At 42.9% G+C, this 26,568-nt stretch overlaps 1 protein-coding gene across 1 annotated transcript in view; it reads right to left on the minus strand.

The window, feature by feature from the left end:
- Positions 1–6,544: 6,544 nt before the first annotated feature.
- ENOX1 (ecto-NOX disulfide-thiol exchanger 1) overlaps positions 6,545–26,568 on the minus strand; it is a 132,600-nt gene continuing 112,576 nt past the window's right edge. The window contains exons 10-12 of the mRNA XM_032226638.1: positions 18,278–18,380; positions 15,611–15,696; positions 6,545–6,676 (exon numbers count right to left, since the gene is read on the minus strand). Of these exons, the coding sequence (XP_032082529.1) occupies positions 6,545–6,676; positions 15,611–15,696; positions 18,278–18,380 (321 nt within the window). The remainder of the gene's footprint in view (positions 6,677–15,610; positions 15,697–18,277; positions 18,381–26,568) is intronic.

Here is a 26,568-nt window from a genome sequence, read left to right on the forward strand (position 1 = left end):
AGGCAAAGAGAGAGATAGAGAGAGATACACAAATACAGAGATATAGAGAGGTAGATATATAAAAATAAACTGCTGAAGTGTGGATAGAAGTGGAGAAATTACATCACAATCATGGATGACAATATTGTTTTTCCAGCAACTGTCTTGGACGACTCACTGCAGTCTTGAATCAACGCTTATTCACGGTGTGTGTGTGTGTGTGTGTCTCACCACCAGAAAGCTTGACGTTCTTTGACATGCCAGGGAGTTGGGAGACGTACATCTCTCACGAGTTTAATAACTGACAGCGACTTTCCTTCTTTTTTTCTCCGCCAATTCACGGTGTGCATTTTACATCCGTGTTTATGGGTTTCCCGTCGCAATTGCTCGCCCCTTTCCTTTCTCTGCGAATTGTACGCTTGGCCATTTATATGTAAATTTCCCCTCTGTGGAACATTGTCATTATACATCTTTTATTATGTGGGTTGATAAGATGAGGTTCCCCACCCACTGTTGCAATTCCTTGTACCCAGAAGACTTCCAGTAAAACAAACACACAAATCACATAATGAACTAATTAAAGGCGCTGCATATGGAGAAACACAAGGACACCACAAGAATAGAAGTTACACACGGCAGGCCGGGATCCGTCTTTGAGCAGAAAAATGGATTCTTTCTCCCTCTTTCTCTCTAAATTTCCCCTTTTTGGCTTGGGTCAGGATCTCCCCGAGTGGGACGAAGGAGATGTTTTACATTTGACTGAACAATGTGAACATCAGATTCACGTCTTCTTCCTTGGATCCTCTTTGCGCCATGTGGCGGAGAAGGCGAACAAAAGCTACTGAGCAGAATAATTGCTCTCGGGACATTTGAGGCAGGAGCAGATGAGGGAATTGCTCTGTTGCGTGAAAATTAGAAGCTGCCATTTAGGAATAACGGTTCATCTGAAAGTCAACTTGAAGCCCCTAGTTAGGAAGGAGATGGATGGGTGGAAAGTAAACAAGGAGAGATCGACCTAGAACTAAGGAGAAATCTCCTGATAGTTGGAAAGCTGCTTGCCTCCAGGAGTTGTGGGTGCTCCAACACTGGCTGCCCCATGTAGAGCGCATTGCAGTAGTCCAGTCTTGAGGTCACGAGGGCATGAGTGACTGTGGTGAGTGCCTCCCGGTTCAGGTAGGGACGCAATTGGTGCACCAGGCGAACCTGGGCAAATGCCCCCTCCTGGTCACAGCCGACAAATGATGTTCTAAGGTCAGCTGTGCGTCCAGGAGGACTCCCAAGTTGCGAACCCTGTCTGAGGGGCGTAAAATTTCACACACACCCCCCAGCCTGAGTGATGGGATGCTAACCAAATTTTTGGGAGGGAAACACAACAGCCACTCGGTCTTGTCTGGATTGATAAATAAAACAAATCTCAATCTCAATCTATCATCTATCTATCATCTATATCTATCTATCTATCTATCATCTCTCTCTCTCTCTCTCTCATGTCCATCTGTCTGTCTGTCTGTCCATCCATCCATCCATCATCTATCATCTATCCATCCATCATCTATCATCTATCTATCTGTCTGTCTGTCTGTCTATCTATCTATCTATCTATCATCTATCTATCTATCTATCTATCTATCTATCTATCTATCTATCTATCTATCTATCATTTCTCTCTCTATCTCATGTCCATCCATCTGTCTGTCCATCCATCCATCATCTGTCTGTCTGTCTGTCTGTCTGTCTATCATCTATCTATCTATCATCTATCTATCTATCTATCTATCTATCTATCTATCTATCTATCTATCTATCTATCTATCATATATTTCTCTCTCATGTCTGTCTGTCTGTGTCTGTCTTTCTGTCTGTCTGTCTATCATCATCTATCTATCATCTATCTATCTATCTATCTATCTATCATCTATCTATCTATCTATCTATCTATCTATCTATCTATCTATCTATCATCTATCTATCTATCTATCATCTCTCTCTCTCTCTCTCATGTCTGTCTGTCTGTCTGTCTCTCTGTCTATCTGTCTATTCTGCCTCATCAGGGGGTTGGACTAGAAGACACCAAGGTCCCTTCCAACTCTCTTCTCTTCTCCCCTCCCCTCCTCCCTTCCCTTCTCCTCCCATGCCTTGCCATATCAGCCTATCCTATCCTATCCTGTCCTCTCCTTCATTCCACTCCTCTCCCCACTCCAGCTGGTAAAGAAATAAATAATCTTGAAAATGGGCGTCTCCCGGTGAGGCCTGGGGCTAGCAGCCCAATAAAAGAGATGGATGTCACCGCAGCAGATGCCCTCAGAAAGCAGGGGCTGCCAAGTGCACCTGGTACCCTTATTCTGCATAGCCCAGGCTCTGCGGTGAACCAGACCCCAGCTTTCCAAATTGCTTGTTGGAATATTAATTTAAAAAAATGAAAAACAACCTCGGCCACCCACCCTTCCCTTCCCCACCGGTTCCCAGTCGCCATCTGGCTTCATTTAATCAAATACTTCTTATTATGTGAGAGATTCTGCTCTCTCGCAACACACCCAGGGTGGAGCCGCCGTCTTCGGCTTATTAAAATAAACCACGAGGAAAACCCAGGATTTGGCAGACATCGAGGGATTCCTTTACACATGGCGATATTTCCTAGGAAAAAACCCGAAACCTCTTCTCTCTCTCTCTCTCTCTCTTTGGATATAATTCAGGGGCATACAATAAAGTATAAAAGGCACAGATAATAGAGAGAGGAATGAAATTATGAAAACGCTTCAATCCTCTGGGTCAAGGGTGAAATGCTACTGGTACGACTAAAGATGCCAGCGGTTCACCAGAACCAGTAATTTTAAAAAAATGCTACTGGTTCGGAGGAGGCGGTTTTTCCAACGATCAGCTGTGCTGCGTGATTTACATTAGCTAGAAAGCAGGATTGCCTGTTTCGTCGCTAATCTAAATCGCTTGGCACAGTGGATTCCCCCCTCCCTCACTGTTCCCTTACTTTCTTTCTTACTTCTACTTTCTTTACCTATCTTTCTTTCTTTCCTCCCTCCCACTTTCCTCCTTCCCTCCCTTCTTCCTTCCTACCTCTCTTCTTCTTTCTTCCTCCCTTCTATTCCCCCTCCCTTCCCTTCTGCCTTCCTCCCGCACCTCTTTCCTCCCTCTCTCCTTCCTTCCTCTCTTCTTTCTTCCTCCCTTCCTTTCTTCCTCCCTCCCTCCTTTCTCCCTCCCTCCCTCCTTCCTTCTTTCCTTCCTTCCTTCCACTTTCCCTCCCCTCTTTCCTCCCTCCCTCCTTCCTCCCTCTCTTCTTTCTTCCTCCCTTTCTTCCTCCCTTCCTCCTTCCTTCTTTCCTTCCTTCCTTCCACTTTCCCTCCCCTCCTTCCCTCCTTTCTTCCCTCCCTCCCCTCTTTCCTCCCTCCCTGCCTCCCTCCTTCCTTCCTTCCCACTGCTCTTCTTTCCTCCTCCCTTCCCTTCTCCTCCCTCCTTCCTTCTTTCCTTCCTTCCTTCCTCTGCTGGCTGGAGAATTCTGGGAGTTGAAGTCCGCAAGTCTTAAAGTTGCCAAGTTTGGGAACCACTGGGCTATAGCAATCCCTGCAGCCTGAAACAGCTGATGATTGTGAGGCCCCTGCTGAAATTGAAAGTGAAAGTTGCTGTTTGCTCCACCAGGCAAATTGCTGGGAGACAGAGGCAGATTTTTTTCCCCTGTGCTAATCAGGCTGTTTGCTGTTTGCTGCAAGGAGGCAAGTCAATAACTATAAATGCCTGTAGAATGTTCAAATGATTAGACTTATTTTTAAAGACTGCTTTATTATTGTTCTAGAGAAGCTTAACAAAATGAAGAACCGAGGTGGCGCAGTGGTTAAATGCAGCCCTGCAGGCCACTTCAGCTGACTGCAGTTCTGCAGTTCGGCGGTTCAAATCTCACCGGTTCAGGGTTGACTCAGCCTTCCATCCTTCCGAGGTGGGTAAAATGAGGACCCGGATTGTTGTTGGGGGCAATATGCTGACTCTGTAAACCGCTTAGAGAGGGCCGAAAGCCCTATGAAGCGGTATATAAGTCTAACTGCTATTGCTATTGCTATAGATGTTAGATAAACAGAAAGAAATAGATATAAGATGAGATAGACAGACAGACAGACAGACAGACAGAAAGAAAGAAAGAAAGAAAGACAGACAGACAGACAGACAGACAGACAGACAGACAGAGAGACAGATGTTCTTTCTGCAGTTCGGCTGTTCAAATCTCACCGGCTCAGGGTTGACTCAGCCTTCCATCCTTCCGAGGTGGGTGAAATGAGGACCCGGATTGTTGTTGGGGGCAATATGCTGACTCTGTAAACCGCTTAGAGAGGGCCGAAAGCCCCATGAAGCGGTATATAAGTCTAACTGCTAACTGCTATTGCTATAAGAAGCTTTTTAAAATAAATGCTTGATCTGAAAGGCCCCAGTGCTATTGTATCTTCTTTTAAACAGCAAAGAATAACTATACTTCCAGAAAGCCCATCAATTTTAACAGCATCTGTACAGGTATAGTCTGAAATATAACACTACAAACAGTGTACTGTTTGCTGTTTGCTGCAAGGAGGCAAATGGCTGGGACGCAGATTTTTTTTTCTTGTGCTAATCGGGCTGTTTGCTGCAAGGAGGTAAGTCAACAACTATAAATGCCTACAGAACGTTCAAATTATTAGACTTATTTCTTTTAAAGACTGCTTTGTTATTGTTCTAGACAACGTCACAAAATGAAGAAGCTTTTTCAAATAAATGCTTGATCTGAAGAGGCCCAGTGCTATTGTTTTAAAAATAGCAGAGAATAGCTATACTTCCAGAAAGCCCATCAATTTTAACAGCATCTGTATAGGTATAGAGAGCCGAGGTGGCGCAGTGGCTAGGGTGCAGTACTGCAGGCCACTTCAGCTGACTGTTATCTGCAGTTCAGCGGTTCAAATCTCACCGGCTCAAGGTCGACTCAGCCTTCCATCCTTCCGAGGTGGGTAAAATGAGGACCCGGATTGTTGTTGGGGGCAAATATGCTGACTCTGTAAACCGCTTAGCGAGGGCTGGAAGCCCTATGAAGCGGTATATAAGTCTAGCTGCTATTGCTATTGCTAATCTCACCGGCTCAGGGTTGACTCAGCCTTCCGTCCTTCCGAGGTGGGTAAAATGAGGACCCGGATTGTTGTTGGGGGCAAATATGCTGACTCTGTAAACCGCTTAGAGAGGACTGAAAGCCATATGAAGTGGTATATAAGTCTAACTGCTATTGCTATTGCTATAGTCTGAAATCTAACACTACAAACAGTGTATATTGTGTGTACTGTTTTCTGTTTGCTGCAAGGAGGCAAATTGCTGGGAGGTGGAGGCAGATTTTCCACCCTTGTTCTCCTCCCCAAAAGCTAGGTGCGTCTTATACTTCGGAGCGTCTTATACTCTGAAAATTATGGTAGATGAGGAGATGGGGGACAGTATAAAATAAATACATTTTTTTAAAAAAAGGCAGCAGGTAAAACTCCGACTATGGTAGAATTCCTATTTATTGAAAAAAAAAATCAATATATTTGCTATAAAATCTGTAACAGTAATGCATACTTATTCTCAGATACATAACCCTGAATGTTACATACCAAATACAATTACAGTAACACTGCCTTCCTCTTTATTTACACGTTTTATGAAAATTGATATGCAAATCCATGTCGAAGGAACTCAGAATGGAGAATCGTGACGTTAGAAAAATAATATTCTGCAGAAAGCATCGTCAAAGAATCCGAGAACATTTGTGTGTCTGTGTTTTTTTTATTATTGTTTTGTTTCGGGTTTTTATTTTTTATTTTTTTTCCTTTTCAGGCCTCTGGCAATAAGGCAATATTAGTCCCTGGTAGAGCAGATAGAACTTAATTTACAAAATACAAATAACTGTTCAAACACATATTTTTTTTCCTTTTTCAAGTTTGCTTTTGGTATGTTACTCGTTTCTCACACTATGAAATTGGATTTTTATTTTTGTTTTTGTTTGTCTTCGTATGAAACGGAAAGACCCTTGGGTATGAGAATTTGGAGGAAGATCTACCATATCATTCACTGAGACACTGTTGCAGCTTAGAAAACCGGGAAGCCGCCTTCCCTTTGGCTCAAGGTGAGCTAATAACAGGTGTGTACTTTAAACCAGTGTTTCTCAACCTTGGCAACTTGAAGATGTCTGGACTTCAACTCCCAGAATTCCCCAGCCAGCATTCGCTGGCTGGGGAATTCTGGGAGTTGAAGTCCAGACATCTTCAAGTTGCCAAGGTTGAGAAACACTGCTTTAAACGATGACATCATTATGATTGTAGAGTTTTCGGTTGGTTTTGAGTTTTCATAGGAAACATTTCAGGAGCGGTTTGTTTTTTTTCCCTTTTTTGTTTTTGGAACTGGCACACGACTACATATTTTCACGAGAGGACATCACGAATGCAACTAAAATCAGGTTTGGAAAGGGGAAGAGCCAAACCTAATTCTCCTCCTTTAATACTTCCGGCTCGCCTCTGCCACCGCTGTCCGTAAAAAAACGTTCTTCCCAAGGGCGTTCGGATCCAAACCCTGGTCAAGTCGTTTTAATCCCTTCGAAGGCACAAAATTTCCACCGTTTTTCCAGCGTGGCTCCGACACCGGAAAACTCTTGCTTAAACATACGTGGAAGCCTCATCAAAAGCATTTCTATTTCGTTCGCTGAGATCTAGGGAGGAAGGAGAAGGAAGAGGAGGAAGAAGAATGAGAAGAAGAAGAAGAAGAAGAGAAGAAGGAGAAGAAGAAGAAGAAGAAGAGGAGGAGGAGGAGGAGAGGGGGAGGAGGAAGGAGAAGAAGACAAAGAAGGAGAGAAAGGAGGAGGAGGAAGAAGAAAAGGAAAAAAGGAGAAGAAGGAGAAGAAGAGGAGGGGAAGGGGAAGAAGGAGAAGAGGAAGAAGAAGGGGAAGGAGAAGGAAGAAGGAGAAGAGGAAGGAGAAGAAGGAGGAGGAGGGGAGGAAGAAGAAGAAGAGGAGAAGGAAGGAGAAGAAGAAAAGGAGAGAAAGGAGGAGGAGGAAGAAGAAAAGGAAAAAAGGAGAAGAAGGAGAAGAAGAGGAGGGGAAGGGGAAGAAGGAGAAGAGGAAGAAGAAGAAGGGGAAGGAGAAGGAAGAAGGAGAAGAGGAAGGGGAAGGAGAAGAAGGGGAGGAGGGGAGGAAGAAGAAGAAGAGGAGGAGGAGAAGGAAGGAGAAGAAGAAAAGAAGGAGAGAAAGGAGGAGGAGGAGGAAGAAAAGGAAAAAAGGAGAAGGAGAAGAAGAGGAGGGAAAGGGGAAGAAGGAGAAGAGGAAGAAGAAGAAGGGGAAGGAAGAAGGAGAAGAGGAAGAGGAAGGAGAAGAAGGAAGAGGAGGGGAGGAAGAAGGAGAAGGAAAGAGAAGAAGAAAAGAAGGAGAGAAAGGAGGAGGAAGAAGAAAAGGAAAAAAGGAGAAGGAGAAGAAGAGGAGGGGAAGGGGAAGAAGGAGAAGAGGAAGAAGAAGAAGGGGAAGGAAGAAGGAGAAGAGGAAGAGGAAGGAGAAGAAGGAAGAGGAGGGGAGGAGGGGGAGGAAGAAGAAGAAGAGGAGGAGAAGGAAGGAGAAGAAGACAAAGAAGGTGAAAAAGGAGGAGTAGGAGGAAGAAAAAAGAAAAAAAGGAGAAGAAAGAGAAGTGGAGGAGTGGGAAGGGGAGGATGGAGAAGAAGAGGAAGAAGAAGAAGGGGAAGGAGAAAGAAAAAGGAGAAGAGGAAGAGGAGGAAGGAGGAGGAGGAGGAGAAGAGATATATTTGTATGATTTCTCATGAATATATATTTTATTAAATATTTTTATTTCTTAGTACTAAATGCAAATTAAAAGGAGACCATGGAAAACCAGTGCCAATAGGGGGAACAGCATGGAGGAGAAGCAGGAGATGTTCTACCCAAGGGAAGCCATGGGGGTGGGAAACATCTCCAGTCTTCAGGATTTTAAGGGAGATCTAGAACAGTGTTTTTCAACCTTGGTCACTTGAAGATGTCTGGACTTCAACTCCCAGAATTCCCCAGCCAGCATTCGCTGGCTGGGGAATTCTGGGAGTTGAAGTCCAGACATCTTCAAGTGGCCAAGGTTGAGAAACACTGATCTAGAAGATGAGAAGATTAGATCATCTGCCAGTCAACATTGTACGCAAGAGATGGTTACCCAGCCTTCTCTTGCACACTTGTTTTTCTGTTGGGAAACCGAAATAGTAGGAACCAGAACAAAAAGCTCTTGGAAAACTGGAGATCATAGAGAACATTTCTAACCATCATCTGAAGGCCTTGGAGCTTAACGTGGGGCCCACCTAGCTAAATATATGGAAAATGTCTAGGTTCCTGATATTGATGGGCCCATATTGACTGGGGAATTCTGGGAGTTGAAGTCTCCATTCCTTAAACCAGGGGTGTCCAAACTTGGGAATTTTAAGACTTGTGGATTTCAACTCCCAGAATTCCCCAACCAGCTTCAAACTTTGGGAAGCGTCTGAGAATTCTTCACCCCTGGAAAGTCCACACCAAAGAGGACCCAAGTAGCAGAGACTTTTTGTGTATCTCGATGTTTTTACCAAATTATGGGTAAAAGATCTCCAGAAGTTGTGAGTGCTCCATCACTGAAAGTTTTGTAAGAAGAGATTGGACAATCATTTGTCTGGCTGGGGAATTCTGGGAGTTGAAGTCCACAAGTCTTTAAAGCTCCCAAGTTTGGACACCTCTGCCCTAAAGGTTGAAAAGGACTGCTTGAAAGTCTCAAAAGTGCTTTTTTCAAAAGGCAGCTGGACTGGTGTTTTTCCCTTTTATAAATATACTTTTTTTATTTTCCATTTTCATAACATATAATCACATGTATACTATTACATAGCCAATATCCTATTGTATTAAGTAGTAATTACATCAGTTCCTCTTTGTCATCAACGCCCAGAAAGATAAAAACCCATTATTAGCTCTTCTGCTCTCCATACACCTCTTTCTTCTGCCTCTCTCCTACCTCCTTTCTTCCCTCCATCATCCTTTCCTAATCTACTTCGCCTTCCTTTCTCCTTCTCCTCTCTCTTCATTCCACTCCTCCTTATCTTCCTCATTTTCCCCCCTTTCCCTCTCTCCTATCCCTCTCTTCCCATCTTTCTTCTCTCCTCTGTTCTCCCACTCTTCCTCTCATTGGTGTATTTCTGCTTCTGAGCAAACTCCATTCTATGTTGATGGTATTTATGCTTCCATATCAATATACTTAACATATTAGATCTTCTGCTCTCCATACACCTCTTTCTTCTACCTCTCTCCTACCTCCTTTCTTCCCTCCATCATCCTTTCCTGCTCTACTTCCCCTTCCTTTCTCCTTCTCCTCTCTCTTCATTCCACTCCTCCTTCTCCTCCTCATCTTCCCCCCTTACCCTCTCTCCTATCCCTCTCTTCCTATCTTTCTTCTCTGCTTCCCACTCTTCCTCCCATTGGTGTATTTCCGCTTCTGATTGATTGATTGATCATAATAGAACAATAGAGATGGAAGAGACCTTGGAGGTCCTATAATCCAACTTCCCTGTATCATTTCAGACAAATGCTTGCCCAATCTCTTCTTACAAAAAACTTCCAGTGATGGAGCACCCACAACCTCTGGACTCCAGAGGCAGAAGAAAGAGGTGTATGCTCTCCATACACCTCTTTCTTCTGCCTCTCTCCTACCTCCTTTCTTCCCTCCATCATCCTTTCCTACTCTACTTCCCCTTCCTTTCTCCTTCTCCTCTCTCTTCATTCCACTCCTCCTTCTCCTCCTCATCTTCCCCCCTTACTCTCTCTCCTATCCCTCTCTTCCCATCTTTCTTCTCTCCTCTGTTTCCCAGTCTTCCTCTCATTAGTGTATTTCAGCTTCTGAGCAAACTCCATTCTATGTTGATGGTATTTATCATTTATCATTTATCATTTATTAAGATTTATAGGCCGCCCTTTTCCCTGAGGGGACTCAGGGCGGCTTACAATCACGGGGAAGGGGGTGCAATATCAAAAAACAAACAAAATGTGAACAAAAGAAAAATAATAAAACACAACTTTCATTCAGCAGTCAACACTCGGGCGGGTAAATTGGGAACCTATCCCCAGGCCTGACGGGATAGCCAGATCTTGAGGGCTGCGCGAAAGGTCTGGATGGTGGTGAGGGTGCGGATCTCGACGGGGAGATTGTTCCATAGGGTCGGAGCTGCAACAGAAAAGGCTCTCCTCCGTGTAGTCGCCAGTCGACATTGACTGGCGGATGGGATTCGGAGGAGGCCCAGTCTGTGCGATCTAATCGGTCGGAGGGAGGTAATTGGCAGAAGGCGGTCTCTCAAGTTATGCTTCCATATCAATATACTTAACATATCTTAGTTTTAAAGAAAAAATAAGAGAAGACAGTATACATGTGCAATCATATTACATTAAAATCTAACACCCCTCGTCAAGCCTAATATACATCCCTCCCTCCCACCCCCCAAGCCCCCCCCCAGCCTTCCCTCCCCCAACTTCCCAGAACCCATACACGGTATAAATCTTTAACAAAAACATTCTAAAATATATTGGAAAAAAGAATAGAAAATTGATAACATCTTTACATTGAACTTAGCTCCTCCTTGCTAGGCTAACCTTAAATAATTTATATCATTCCTGATCTTAATCATAAGCTATCTGGAGACTGTTTTTTTTTCCCTTTGAGGAAGAAGACGTTTCGCTTCTCATCTTAAGAAGCGTCATCAGTTCTGGCTGCTGGATGACGGTGGGGATGAAATCACTTAAACCAGAGCCAGCTGCGGGTGGCTGCAGCCCCAAAAAGCTAATACAATCCTGGGTTGTATAAACATAGAATCAAAATCACGCAAAGTATTAGTACCGCTTGATTAAAGCCTTAGTAAGGCCACGCCAGGAATACCTGTATCCAGTTTTGGCCACTACATTACAAAAAAGATGTTGAGACTTTGGAAAAAGTGCAAAGAAGAGCAACTAGGATGATTAAAAGCCTGCAGACAAAAACGCATGAAGAACGGTGGCAGGATTTGGGTTTGGCCAGTCTAAAGAAAAGAAGGACTAGGGAGGATATGATAGCAGTCTTCCAGTATTTTTTTTCTTTCTGGTGTGCAATGCCTTTTTAGCATCGCTTTTTTCTCATTAAATGTTTTTATTTTCCATTTTCGTACAGTCACATATATACTGTGCATAACCGGGGCCATACAACATTAAACAATAATCACAGCAATTCCTCTTGTCAACAATACCCCCAGAAATATAAATAAAATGAAACTCAAACTCAAACTCCAATAGAAGCCCAATATACCTCTTCCACTCTCCGTACCCCTCTTTCTTCCGCCCCCTCCAACTTTCCATCTTCCCTCCATCATCCCCCTCTACCCTACTTCCCCTCCCCCTCTACCACTCCTCTCTCCCAGTATCCCAGTATTTTGAGGGGCTGCCACCAAGAGGAGGGAGTCAACTTATTTCCCAAAGCACCAGAAAGCAGGAGAAGAAAGAATGGATGGAAACTAATCAAGGAGAGAAACCTAGAACTAAGGAGGAATTTCCCTTACAGCGAGAAGATCAATTAACCAGTGGAATGGCTTGCCACCAGAAGTTATGCTCCATCACTCAAGACGAGATCGGACAGCCACTTGTCTGAAACAGTTTAGGGTCTCCTGCTTGAGCAGGGGGTTGGACTAGAAGACCTCCAAGGTCCCTTCCAGCTCTGTTGTGATTGATTGATTAGTTCCGACCGTTCCACTAGAACTGATCAAGCTTCTTAGATGAGAAGTGAAACGTCTTCACCTTCCTTCAAGGGAAAAAGAAAAAACAGGCCCAGTTGCCTTTTGAAAAAGCATCTTTGAGACAACTATGATTCGGATGACTGAGCATCTCCAGAGGCCGCCTGCTCGGAAGGGGTTGTCACACTCTTCAGCACCAGGCAGCCGCTGAAAAGTCCCATCCCGTTACGGATGGTAGCAGAGAGGAGAGAACAAAAGCAGAAAATGAAACCAGGATAAGAAAGAAAGACCAGGAGCGATCGAACTAAAAGGACATTAAAGCAGAATGTTGGCCAAGAGGCCTTGACTGATTACAGGTATTACAAAATTCATAGGGGGGGAGGAAAAAAAGGAGAATGCCCAGAGATTTTGATCCCTTAATTGGGCAGACAGCATCCCGTTTGTCCCACTCTTGAGAAATACGTCACTTAACTATTTTCCCTTCATTTTCTAAAGTGCCCAAGAAACCATTTCTGCTCGATGCTGGCAGAGGAGCCACGAACTCTGAGATTGTTCTGCCGAACACCCATCACAGATACATGCTGATTACATTCCCCCTATTTCAAGCAGCATACAGAGTGAAATTTGTGTTCACGTTGATTGCCTGACAGACAATTCAGGGGACTGTTCAGTACTCTTCTTGGAAACTTCTACAGTAAAGGTAAATGTTCCCTGCGCACAAAAGTGCTAGTCGTTCCCGACTCTAGGGGGCGCTGCTCATCTCCGTTCCAAAGCCGAAGAGCCAGCACTGTCCGAAGACGTCTCCGTGGTCATGTGGCCAGCATGACTCAATGCCGAAGGAGCACGGAATGCTGTTCCCTTCCCACCAAAGGTGGTTCCTATTTTTCTACTTGCATTTTTTACGTGCTTTTGAACTGCTAGGTTGGCAGAAGCTGGGACAAGTCACGGGAGCTCCCTCCATTACGTGGTGCTAGGGATTCGAACCCCCGAACTGCCGACCTTTCTAATCGACAAGCTTATCTTAGCCACTGAGCCACTGCGTCCCTTCTAGGAAACTTCTAGCAAGGATTAAATGAATGATATTAACCGCATGGCCTACTGCCTATGGAATAATGTTTGTGTCTGGATTTCTCTGATTATGTTGCCAAATACACATGTGTGAGAGAACACACACATTTTCCCTAGGCATTTTGTGCAGTTGTAACAACATCAACTAGAATCCATCATCATCATCACATAATTATCACCATCATTGTGTGTAACAGTTTCACAGTAACCTACAAATCAAGTTATCTAAATCTAAAATCCAGAGAATGTCTCCCAGAAACCCAATGATTTATATATTGGAATCAAGAAGGCAGGGGAAAAATAGAGTCTATTTTCAGTCAAACTTTCATACTCCAATTTCCAAATGTTATTCTGTTTTAGCTATGAGCAATATACATTGGCATATATTTTTCCTGGCATGCGTTTTTAGACTCCGGTTAACTTGGCTTCAATACATCTTATCATCTGTCTAACTTCTGCTTTGTTCTTCAAACTTAAGGAAGCATCTGAGAATTCTTCACCCCGGGGAAATCCACCAAAGGGGACCCGAGAAAAAGAGACTTTCTGTGTATGTCAATGTTTTTAACCAAATTATGGGTAAAAGATCTCCAGAGGTTGTGGGTGCTCCATCACTGGAAGTTTTGTAAGAAGAGATTGGACAATCATTTGTCTGAAATGATACAGGGAAGTTGGATTATAGGACCTCCAAGGTCTCTTCCATCTCTATTGTTCTATTATGATCAATCAATCAATCAATCAGAAGCGGAAATACACCAATGGGAGGAAGAGTGGGAAACAGAGGAGAGAAGAAAGATAGGAAGAGAGGGATAGGAGAGAGGGTAAGGGGGAAAGATGAGGAGGAGAAGGAGGAGTGGAATGAAGAGAGAGGAGAAGGAGAAAGGAAGGGGAAGTAGAGTAGTATGGAAGCAGAAATACACCAATGAGAGGAAGAGTGGGAAGCAGAAGGGAGAAGAAAGGTGGGAAGAGAGGGATAGGAAGAGAGGGTAAGGGGGGAAGATGAGGAGAATAAGGAGGAGTGGAATGAAGAGGGAGAAGAAGGAGAAGGGAAGGGGAAGTAGAGTAGAAAAGGATGATGGAGGGAAGAAAGGAGGTAGGAGAGAGGTAGAAGAAAGAGGTGTATGGAGAGCAGAAGATCTAATATGTTAAATATATTGATATGGAAGCATAAATACCATCAACATAGAATGGAGTTTGCTCAGAAGCGGAAATACACCAATGAGAGGAAGAGTGGGAAACAGAAGGGAGAAGAAAGGTGGGAAGAGAGGGATAGGAGAGAGGGTAAGGGGGGAAGATGAGGAGAATAAGGAGGAGTGGAATGAGGAGAGAGGAGAAGGAGAAAGGAAGGGGAAGTAGAGTAGGAAAGGATGATGGAGGGAAGAAAGGAGGTAGGAGAGAGGTAGAAGAAAGAGGTGTATGGAGAGCAGAAGAGCTAATAATGGGTTTTTATCTTTTTGGGCGTTGATGCCAACAGGAACTGATGTAATTACTACTTAATACAATAGGATATTGGCTATGTGATAGTATACATGTGATTGTATGTTATGAAAGTGGAAAATAAAAAAGTATTTGAAAATTCAGAATCAATCAGAATAGAGATGGAAGGGACCTTGGAGGTCTTCTACTCCAACCCCCCCTGCTCAAGCAGGAGAACTATTTCAGACAAGTGACTGTCCAGTCTCTTCTTAAAAGCCTCCAGTGATAGAACATCCACAACTTCTGGAGGCAAGTCGTTCCACTGTTTAATTGTTCTCTCTCTTCGAAAGTTTCTCCTTAATTCCAGGTTGCTCCTCTCCTTGATTAGTTTTCATCCATTGTTTCTTGTCTTGCCTTCTGGTGCTTTGGGGAATAAATTGACACCCGGCCTTTCAAATACTGGAAGATTGCTATCATGTCCCCCCCCCCCCCTAGAATTTTTTCTCTCTCTACACTAGCCAAACCTAAATTCTGCAACCGTTCTTCGTGCGTTTTGGTCTCCAGACCTTTAATCATCTTCGTTGCTCTTCTTCGCACTATTTCCAAAGTCTCAACATCTTTTTTTTGTAATGGGGCGACCAAAACTGGATGCAGAATATTCCAGGTGCAGCCTTACTAAGGCTTTATAAAGAGGTTTAGGTTTAGGTTTATTCGATTTATATGCCGCCCTTCTGCCAAGGACTCAGGGCGGCGTACAACATTGAAAGAAACACATAATACAAAAGTTAAGAAGAAATTAAACAGGATATCCCAAACCCAATTAAAATTGACAATGACACATTTTTTTAAAAAAAGAATTAAAATTAAAATTAACAGTAATCAATAATTTGATTTGTTTTGTTCAGGCCAGGCTGGCTTGCTGGAAAAGCCAACTTTTTAGGGTGCGTCGGAAGGACCGGAGGTCAGGGATTATACGAAGCTCCAGGGGCAGCTCATTCCAGAGGGGTTAATACGTCACGTGGTTTTGATTCTATCTCTCTGTTTATACAAACTCTGCTTACACAATCCAGATCTGATGCCTGGATTTCAATGCAGTAAAGAATGAATAGATGTAAAGTGGTAGAAAGTATCAGATATGGAGGACACCCGATGAATCTTCTTAATCGTATTTAGGGGTTACCTGTCTCTGGGATTTGTGTTTGAACCTCAGCAAAAAAGCAGGAATGAGGACCTAAAACTATTCTATTCGCCGTTTTGGAAAAAGATGGAGACGCTTCATCTTACCTCATCTCATTTTTCTTAATTCCAACCCTCCCTCGCAAAAAAAATAATAACAATCTATACTTATATCTGTTATCTAATTCATATTTGATGACAATAAATAAAATAATAATAATAATAATAATAAGTTACGAATCCAATTTACCCGCGAGTCCAGCTGCTGCATATACGACCAGAGATATTCAATATTCGCTCCGAAAGGATGAACGTGAAGGAATGTTGATATGATACCTGCATTAAAATGAAATTTTGATAATTCATTCGGGCCACACAGAGTAGGATAAAATAATCATTGTACACCAATGCATCTGGATTTCATTCGAAAGTCGGCACTTGTGATTCTGAAACAATTCAGCAAGGAGACGAATTTCAACCCAAACCCTTAGCTTTCAAGAATTAAGAGTTCATAGCCAAGTGACACCCCCCCCCAAAAAAAAATGGAAGAAAAAAATTACATTCAATGAAAGACGTGCTGGAAAGGATTTTTGCAGCTCCGCATGTTATGCCTGATTTGCCCATCAAAATGTGAAGGCATTTGAATAATAAAATTATTGCTTTTCCCCCCCTACTTCTTCGGTGGCTCTGATTAGGAACATGTGTTGGCTATCAACCCTGGTCAGCGTTAGCCTGCGTGGAATTATTATTTTTTAAAACAATTTCAGCATGGGTTACATCCAGATTCAGATTAGCGTGCAAATTAAGCCACATTTTTTTCCATTCATATTTTTCTCATTTTGAAAACCTGATCTCATGCAACCAACACAAGCTAGCATAGATGATCAATGAATTAAAGGGGTAAAAAAAATATAGCTTTCTTCCCCATAAATTAACTTTGTCTCTGCTAGCAGCAACGGCCTATAACAATCTATCTTGATCATATGGATGGACGCAGAGGAAATTAGTCAATGGATAGCTGTTGTGGCCCGGCAGGAGCCGTTGGAGCTGCCACCAGACTCCGACAGCGAGGGGCCTTATGAGTCGGCCCTGGAGGATGTGGAGGACCCTGGACAGGGTTCCGACTCCGAGCAGGACGCAAAGAGACTGGTTGGACACCAGGTGGCGCCTGAGCCTTGGATCAGTGGGGAGGAGAGAAGAGAGAGTGATCCAGAAACCACTTGTGAGTTGTTCCAGGATGCACGCCATCGAAGGGCTACTCCGTGTCAAGAAAAACTACGTAATTACAGGAGGTAATTACGCTCAGCTGATGCTTATTAAGCTCCTCTCCAGATTATAAAAGAGACTGCTTGTGCCACGCCCTTCTTGCAGAAGTCAACGTTAGGGACTAACCAGAAACAAACCTGGCAGGCTGGATTGCTGCCAGAGTTTGTTTGCATTGCTGCCAAGGTTTGTAGGACTTGCTGCCAGAGTGCTTATCTCTTTGTTGATTTGGCTTTCAGCCAACGAGAGTCTGGACTGATTAAAAAACATTCTCATTTACGTTTGTCTCGGCTTTCATTCCTGGACGGAGGAGGGGGGGGGTTCAGAACAGATAGCTACAGAGAACATATATGGGTAGTTCTCAACTTATGACCGTTCCTTTAGTGACCATTTGAAGCATGATTCAAGTATCAAGAAACACAGCAAAGGAACTCTAAAGGTTCCCCGTTAACAATTTGTTGGTGTGCAAATGACTTCAATCCTCAACCAGCATGTCTATGTTTTAGGCAGATGTATTAAATCCAGATTCAAAATGGGCCATTTCTTTTGAGAGGGAGATCCCATGACTTTCCAAAGAGAATTATATTTGGCAGCTACAAATGACCTACAGATAATTAAGTCCTGTCAATTAATGAAAGCCATGGTTGCATGACCTGCTACTGGAGCAAGCCAGGATCAGATGAACAAACAAGCAACCTTTTCATTTCTGCCCTGGAGGTTCTTCAACCACATTTTGTGACTCATCTGAATCCATCATAGCTACCACCGGAAGACCTGGAGATTCAGGGATTAGAGACCATGTCTAATCCAGAGGTGGAATCAGCAATTCTGACCTGTTCGGACTAATCCCACCACTGGCTGGCCCTGCCCCCACCCATTTTTCGGCCGTGTTTTCAGCTGTTTTGGGGCCATTTTTTGAAATTGCAGCCCCCCAAATGGCCCGAAAACAGGCCAAAAAAATGGTCTGAAAAATGGGCAGGAGCGTGGCCAGCCAGTGGTGAGATTAGCCAGTTTACTGAACAGGACAGAATTTTAACAACCGGTTCGCTTGAACCGGTCCGAACTGGCTCAATCCCACTTCTGCTCTAATCTATGGATTAATGAATCCTTGCACCCCCCCCCCGAAAAGAATGCAGGTAGATCTGAAAATCCTGAATGAAACACAAAGTTCATGAGATCATCATCATCTTTTAATGTCCCCAAAATCCCTTATGGGTTGGAGTCTGGGCAACTGAATGGCCGGATGCCTTTCCCTGTTGCCAATGTAGAGTTTGGTTCAGCAGATATATTCTCATTGTGCCCAGAGAGAGAGAAATATCTGCCTCTTACCTAGGATTGAACTCACAGCCTCCCGCTCTAGGCTACTGCAAACCCTCCATGAAGTTCATGAGATGTTTGTACCAACTCATTAAGGCACACTTGCAGATATTTCCATAAAGGGCTACATTGCGTGGATTTATAAAAAATGTTTAGTTTCAGAACCATGTTTTTTTAATTTCTTAACGTAGCCAACTTATCCAAATCTAGGGGGGGGGTTCCTCCTATTTCCTGGGGTCTCACCCACTGAAACGCAGAATACGCCAAAGTCTGATTCTTCTTCCCGAAGACCCTGGGACGTTATACTTGGGAAAAGGAGCATGCAGAGTTATCTTACCTATCAACAAAGCTTCTTTCTCCGATTTTAGTGGCTGGCTTCTCTTCTCCGCGTTTTTCTCTCTGTCTTGGTTGACCAATGGCGCTGTCAACCCATTGATTTCCTATAAGGTTGAGAAAACAAAATTAAATAAAACAGGTCCGTCCGCGGAATACATCCGTGTCAATAGGCACTGCTGGCATTCTTCCTTTCTCTCTCTATTAAAAAAAAAAAAAGGACATTATTTTAATTCCCAGCTACAGGCAAGACAATTATAAATTATTGATCTGTTTTTCCAATGCTGGGTAATTCCCGACGGGATCTAAGGAAGAAAACATAAACAGGTTTTTTCTCTCTCTCTCTCCATCTCTTAATTGCCTATAGCCCAAAAAAATGGTCCAGATTGAGCAATAAAGAAGATTCTTTTTAAAATAATCTGCCCTTTGTCGAATAAAACCGACATCCCCTCTGGATTATTCCAATCTCGAGATAAGTATAGGATAAACTAATGGATAACAGCATGTCCAATTTTTTTTTCTTATTCACAGATCTTGCAGGAGGGGGGAGAAAATACAGAAAGCTGTGAATAATTTACAATCAGGAGGTGAAAAATAAACTTTTCCCACAGAATGACACAACTTTGGTGAGGAGAAATGGCTCCTTTCCAAAACTGCACAGTGACAACTTCCCTTCCCAACTGCACTGAAAGGTAGTCCTCAGACTTGCAACAGTTCATTTAATGACCGTTCCAAGTTACAGGGCACTGAAAAAAGTGACTAATGGCTGTTTTTCACACTTGCGACCGTTTAGCTTCTTACGGTCATGTGATTGGATGCTTCGCAATGGACTCATACTTATGACCGTTGTGGATCCCCTTTTGTGACCTTCTGACAAGGGGAAGCCAGATTCACTCAACAACCGTGTGACTAACTTGCTAACTGTAGTGATTTACTTAACAATTGTGGCACAAAAGGTTGTAAAATGAATCAAAACTCCCGTAACAAATGTCTCACTTAACAATTGGGCTCAGTTGTGGTCGTAAGTCGGGGACAACCTTTTATTCTTTTACAGAGGTAGATAATGTCATTACGGTCAAAAACTGCCTAGGCCAGTTTATTTGATTTAGATCAATTTATTCAAATTATAGATCAAAGTTCTATAATTTAAATAAAGAAGGTGCTAAACTCTTACGGGCTTCAGTTCACGGAGAACCTTCGTGTTCATCCGCATTTAGTCCTCAAAGGATTCCAACATTTCCATCGCTAAGCAAGACAGAGTTTAAGTGAACTTCACCCCGTTTTACGACCTTTCTTGCCACAGTGGTTAAGTGGATCACGGTCGTCGTTAAGTTAGGCACACGGTTGTTAAGCAAATCCAGCATCAACGTCAACTTTGCTTGTTCAGAAAATTGCAAAAAGGGTTCACTCGATTTCGGGACGATGTAACCGTCACAAGTACATGCCAGTTGCCAAGCCTTTAATCACATGACCACGGGAATGCTGCAATGGACGTATGTGTGAAAAAACAGCCGTAAGTCACTTTTTTTCCAGTCCTGTGGTCATTCCTAATGAATTGTCCTAAATCAAGGACTATCTCTGGTTTCGGGAGCTGTGCAGGCAAAGAGTCTGCTTCGACTCGTGGAGAATCGGTTTGCAAAGTTATTCCGTTAATATATGTGTGTGTGTGTGTGTGTGTGTGTGTGTGTGTGTGTGAGAGAGAGAGAGAGAGAGAGAGAGAGAGAGAACCAGAGCGTTTCCCCCCCCCCCCGGATTTCGAGAGAGGCGCTTTGCACGCACCAACACACATCGCGAAACCTCTTTTCCGAAGCCTTTGCACAGCCCTTCAGAATCGCACAACTGTCGACACCCAACAGTTGTGTCACAAAACACATTAAAGGCAAAATGCAAGCTTTAGTGGGGGGAAAGAAGCATGCAGTGCAAATATAAACTGGAAAGTGGGTTAAAAGACGAGCCAGGAAAATGGGTCAAGTGCTGGGAATAAAATCTCCCTTTAAAAACGTTTTTCTTAGGAAAATCAAAGAGAGGTGGGGGAAATAATTGTGGTTCTTGTACTCTATAATAAAAGTTTCCTTTCCAGAAAACGTGTCCGGGGAAATTAAAGGACGGGGACAGTATTTATTTATTCCATTTCTTCCCTGTCCATCTTCTCTACAAGGTGACTTGCAAGTTATAAAAACCATTTTAAAAAATCATTAAAAGATTAAAAGACGAGGGATGCATTGAATATGTACAGGCGGTCCGGTCCTCAACTTACAATGCTTCGTTTAGGTTCATTCAAAGTTACAACAGCAGTGAAAAAAAGTGACATGGCCCCTTTTCCCGAGGGGTGAGTGGTTAAATGCAGCACTGCAGGCTACTGCTAGATCAGCAGTTCAACGGTTCAAATCCCACCGGCTCAGGGTTGACTCAGCCTTCCATCCTTCCGAGGTGGGTAAAATGAGGACCCGGATTGTTGTTGGGGGAAATATGCTGACTCTCTGTAAACCGCTTAGAGAGGGCTGAAAGCCCTATGAAGCGGTATATAAGTCTACTGCTATTGCTATTGCTATTTTCACACTTATAACCATTACAGCATTCCCCGTTGTCATGTGATCAGAATTCAAAGGTCTGGCAACTGGCTGGCAGGGATCCAAATGGCTTCCAAAATTAAATCAGAGTCCAAGGCAAAGGATTCCTCAAAGTTCCAATTGATGAAGACAGCCATGTTGGCACATCTGGGAAAACCCGAATCTGAAAGCTTCCCGGTTTTCCCCACCCAGTTGAAAGTTCAAGATCTTGCCCCCCACACCCACAAGCCCATCCCATGGTCCAATCTCCCACTGCCAGCTGGCAGCTTCCTCCTATCCAGTTCCAGTCAGGTGCAGAGATGCAGAGACAAAGGATGACCTTGGCTTCCTAGAAAGAATGTTGTTATGGCTACCTAGCATCTAACTCCTTACAATCCCTCCTCCCATTTTCCCGCAATAGAAAAAGGCATAGTAGAATAATAGAAAGTGTGGCGGGCCAAAGATTCAAAAGGAAGTTGCAGACCTGGCACTGGAATGTATTTATGATGATTGCAGTGTCCCGGGGGTCATGAGACCCCCCCCCTCTTGTGACCTTCTGATCACCAAAATCAATGGGGAAGCCAGATTCACTTAACAACCAGGTTTACTGACTTACCAACTACCCTACTCTACCCCGCCCTGGTCCAGTCCAGTCCAGACCAGTCTAGAGTATTGCAAAATTGCAAAATTAAGGAGTTTTTAACTGGACTGCTAGTTGGTGTTCTTTTGAACTTCATGCTAAATTTGAATCATAGAATGATAGGGCTGGGAGGGACCTTGGAGGCCATCTACTCCAACCCCTTGCTCAAGAGGGGTGACTTTATTGCATCCTGGAGAAATATCTATGGGGATTCTCCAGCCATCCAGATCACGGTTGTCCCAAAGATGCTTTTTTCAGGAGGCAACTGGACTTTCTGATTTTTCTCTGAAGAGGTTTCGCTTCTTGTCCCAGAAGCTTCTCCAGTTCTTCTTCAGAATTGAAGAAGCTCCTTAGATGAGAACGAAACGTTTTCAAAGGAGGTGTCTATGGAGGTTCTCAAGTCATCCTGGTCACGATTGTCCCAAAGGTGCTTTTTTCAACTGGACGTTCTGGGGTTTCTTTTTGAAGAACTTTCGCTTCTCATCCAAGAAGCCTCTTCAGAAGCTTCAGAACTGTTCCCTAGAACAGAAGAAGCTTCTTGGATGAGAAGGGAAAGGTCTTCAAGGAAAAAACAAAGGAAGTCCAGTTGCCTCTTGAAAAAGCACCTTTGGGAAGTCCTGAATAAATGGCCGTGCGCTCCTTTATCACAACCCCTACTCTGGGTGGCAAGCTGCTCCTCTGATTAATTGTTCTCACTGTTGGGTAATTTCTTCTTCGTAAAACTTGCTCAATTTTAACCTTGGCTTGTTTGTTTCTTCATGTTTCGTGTCTGTGGAGTGAACGCAGGGCCTTTGGTTAATTTATGGTTCAATATAAGCCGTCTGGAATAAAACTCAATTTCCACCTGAACTCATAAAACCCAGTACTCAATTTAAGCTCTCTTGTGTGGGCGTCGCTGGCCAGCGCCAATGAACTCAACGGGGTGTGATATTGTGGTTCTCTTAAGCTGCACCGAGAAGCCAGTTTTCCTGGGAGAAGCACCTTAAAAGTTTATCGAGCAAGTATAGAAAATATAAGTGTCTGTTGTGGATTTAGGATTTGATGGAGACTACTATCATGATGCCTCTGGCATTCTAACAGAACATAATAAGGTCAAGCAACACCGCTGTTTTGGAAATGAAAAATAATAGATCACTGAGGACTAGAATCTTATAAATGTCAAGGATAGACAGAGGAGGAGGATTCGATATTGGATGGGCACGAGACTCCTCCATAACTGCTGGTTCATCTGCAGATCTTTTTAAAAAGGTTACATGGGCATCCCCCATGCAGCAAATTTGCTTTAATTCATACTACTGGTTTCCTTCCAGATAATAATAAAATAAAAACGATTCTCAGCCCCAAAGGTGCTTTTTCAAGAGGCAACTGGACTTCCTGTTTTTTTTTTCCTTTGAGAATGCCACAAGGTCACAAAATGGGATCGCATGACGCTGCAACCGTCATAAGTGGGAGTCACTTGCCAAGCATCTGAATTTTGATTATGTGACTTTCAGTGGTGGGTTTCAAAAAAACTTTGGAACCTCTTCTGTAGGTGTGGCCTGCTTTCCGGGTCCACTGGTGGAACCTCTTCTAACCGGTTCGGTAGATTTGATGAACCGGTTCTATCGAACTGGTGCGAACTGGTAGGAACCCACCTCTGGTGACTTTATGGGGGATTCATAATGATTAAAAACTTCTTTTCAGTTTGCTTTGTAACTTTGAACGCTCACTAAATGAACTGTTGTAAGTCGAGAACTATTTCCCACCATACAACCTTACAACTCGCCTCTCACAAGTGCATTTTGTTCTGCTGGATGTGAAACAGGACTTTATCTTACCTAGTCTTGAATCAATAGTTTTCTAATTCCATGAGCTACAAAATCTGACACAGAGGTAAATATTTACTCCTGGGTGGCTGAAATATATATATATATATATATATATATATATATATATATATATATATATATATATATATATATATATATATATATATATATATATATATATATATTAGATTTTTACAACCCCTGGTAAGCCCCAATTATGGGAAGAAGCTAACTGCTTCCATCATCTGTCCTTCGGCTCGTCACAAGAGTCCATCACGACAGAAACCCAATATTTTTTTACTGTTGCCTTTGTTATATTTGTGTTTTTTTATTTGATTTATTTTCAAATCCCAGTAAGGGTATGGCTAGCTGATGAGAGCTAAATAGCTTGAAATAGATCTATACTAGTCTCCCTTTATTTATTTATCAGCACAAATAAAAAAACACACATATATATATATATATATATATATATATATATATATATATATATATATATATATATTTGTGTGTGTGTGTGTGTGTGTATTTTCATATATTCAGCTGATAAGGAGATCTGTGGCTTAATGGCTAAGACGTTTGCCTAAGATGCAATACAGCACAGGTTCAAATCCCAGTAAGGGTTCAAATCCCAGTAAGGGTTCAAATCCCAGTAAGGGTTCAAATCCCAGTAAGGGTATGGCTAGCTGATGAGAGCTAAATAGCTTGAGATAGATCTATACTAGTCTCCCTTTATTTATTTATCAGCACAAATATAATACAAAATGTGTAACAAAGGCAACAGTAAAAATATTGGGTTTCTGTCGTGATGGACTCTTGTGATGAGCCGATTGACAGATGATGGAAGCAGTTAGCTTCCTCCCATAATTGGGGCTTACCAGGGGTTGTGACTCTAAATATATGTATGTATGTATGTATGCATGCATTTATGTGTGTGTGTGTATAGATAGATAGATAGATAGATAGATAGATAGATAGATAGATAGAAAAAATACAACATATATGTGTGTGTGTGTGTGTGTGTGTGTGTGTGTGTGTGTGTGTGTGTATTTTCCATCTGGAATCTCAGATAATATGTTGGACTAGGCCAGGTTAAAAAAAAAAACCCTACCAAATACATTTGCAAATGTTATGACTGGTAAATATTAAACTCGGCTAGCTTTTTTGCGATTTAATGCGCTGCCTGAAACCAGCCAATCTGGGCAGCTTGTATTTAATTCAGATTTCGCTCGCAGGGTCACAGGTCAAAATTCTGCACGAAACATCAAGCAACAAAACATGTGTTACAATTCAGATATTAAATGGGGAACGGTGTAGCTAATTGGCTTCTAACATGAAAGCCACCTATTAGATTTTAATTATACTTAAAAAATTTCCATACAGCAATCACGACGGGTTTTTGCTGTTTTCTAAGGTTTCTTATAGAAAAGAAGGTGGTATTTTTAATTTTAAAAAAAAGCTGGATTGGTGTACAAAGAGGAGGAATATTACTACACGGGCACCATGAATGGATGGGCAGCAAAACACTCTCCGTTAAGGGGTTAATTCAGAGCTCTTGCGGGTCAAGCATTGTGGTAGTTGTTGTTAGTTGCAAAGTCATGTCCAACCCATCGCAACCCCATGGACCACGTTCCTCCAGGCCTTCCTGTCCTCTACCATCCTCTGGAGTCCATTTAAGCTCACGCCAACTGCTTTGGTGACTCCATCCAGCCACCTCCTTCTCTGCCGTCCCTTTCTTCTTCTTTTGCCCCCCATCATTCCCAGCATGAGGCTCTTCTCCAGGGAGTCCTTCTTCCTTCCCCTTAGGTGGCCAAAGTCTTTGAGTTTCCTTTTCAGGATCTGGTCTTCTAAAGAGCAGCCAGGGTTGATCTCCTCCAGGACTGACCGGTTGGATGGCCTTGCAGTCCAAGGGTCAAGCATTAACCTTGGCCAAAGCCAATTTTCTTCTGTCAACAACGTAAGAGAATCCTACATAAGTAGCCCACAACTTCCAATGTGTTTAGTGATTGGCAAATCCTGCAGCAACTAACAGCAACGGTCATAAGTGTGAAAAACAGTCTTAAGTCACCTTTTTCAGTGCCGTTATAACTTCAGTCACTAAGTGAACTGTTGTAACTCGAGGACTACCTGTAGTAAGATGGTCTAGCCTCTTACTACCCAGATCTCTGCTCAGACTCCCTTCCGTAATGTACCTGTTTACTTGTTTAATATCACGGTAGTTTTTCATTATGGCTTATCTCCACCCCAGCCTAGCCGAACGGTGCTGGAGACAGATTAAAATACTTTTTCAATTTCCTTCCCCGTATTATTATCCTTATTATTATTATTATTATTATTATAAGATTGTTTTCTCCTCTTGGCATTTCGTCCTTGTATCTCATTTTCCAGGCCAGCACCATAGAAACCCATTAATAAACGGCTACAGATGTCAAAGCCATCCAAAAAAAACAAAACAACTGGAGGATGAAATATTTATTCTCAACGAAATTGTTCTCCGAAGAAAATGGGACCGGGGGGGGGGGGGGGACACCTTATTGGAGCTTTTCCCCCAGAGCAATTAAGAAGGATAATTAAAGATAAAGAAGCGACAGAGGAGAAATCCATCAAAGAATACCAAACTCTAAACAACAGGGGAAAAAAATAAGATCTCGGACTGGACGTGGGGGGCAACACATTTGAGTGGGTGGGCCAATCCCAGAGGTGAACTTGGGGTTCCATAGTGTTATAAAATTCAAAAACACTAGAAATTCAAATACGCAACCACAATTCAGCTTTGAATCAAAAGTAACAGGTGTCTGTTGGTATATATAGCAATAGCAATAGCAGTTAGACTTATATACCGCTTCATAGGGCTTTCAGACCTCTCTAAGCGGTTTACAGAGTCAGTGTATCGCCCCCCACAATCTGGGTCCTCATTTCACCCACCTCGGAAGGATGGAAGGCTGAGTCAAGCTTGAGCCGGTGAGATTTGAACCGCCGAACTGCAGATAGCAGTCAGCTGAAGTGGCCTGCAGTACTGCACCCTAACCACTGCGCCACCTCGGCTCCAAAGTGAAGTGAAGTGACTATTTAGAATACCTTGTTGAAAAATGAAGGAATAACCTCTTTGTTTGAAGGTATGATGTACAAGGATAATAATGAACATAAGCATACTCGATGGATGATTGATGGGATTATACATAATTGAAAACAGGGATATACAAATATAAATGGTTGGTAAATCTCTTTCATATCGGGATCTGCGATTATATAAAGGTATATTGTTATTAAACAGACAACCAAGAATGTAAGGGAATTA

Source organism: Thamnophis elegans, chromosome 11, assembly GCF_009769535.1.
Source record: "Thamnophis elegans isolate rThaEle1 chromosome 11, rThaEle1.pri, whole genome shotgun sequence".
Lineage (NCBI taxonomy): Eukaryota > Metazoa > Chordata > Lepidosauria > Squamata > Colubridae > Thamnophis > Thamnophis elegans.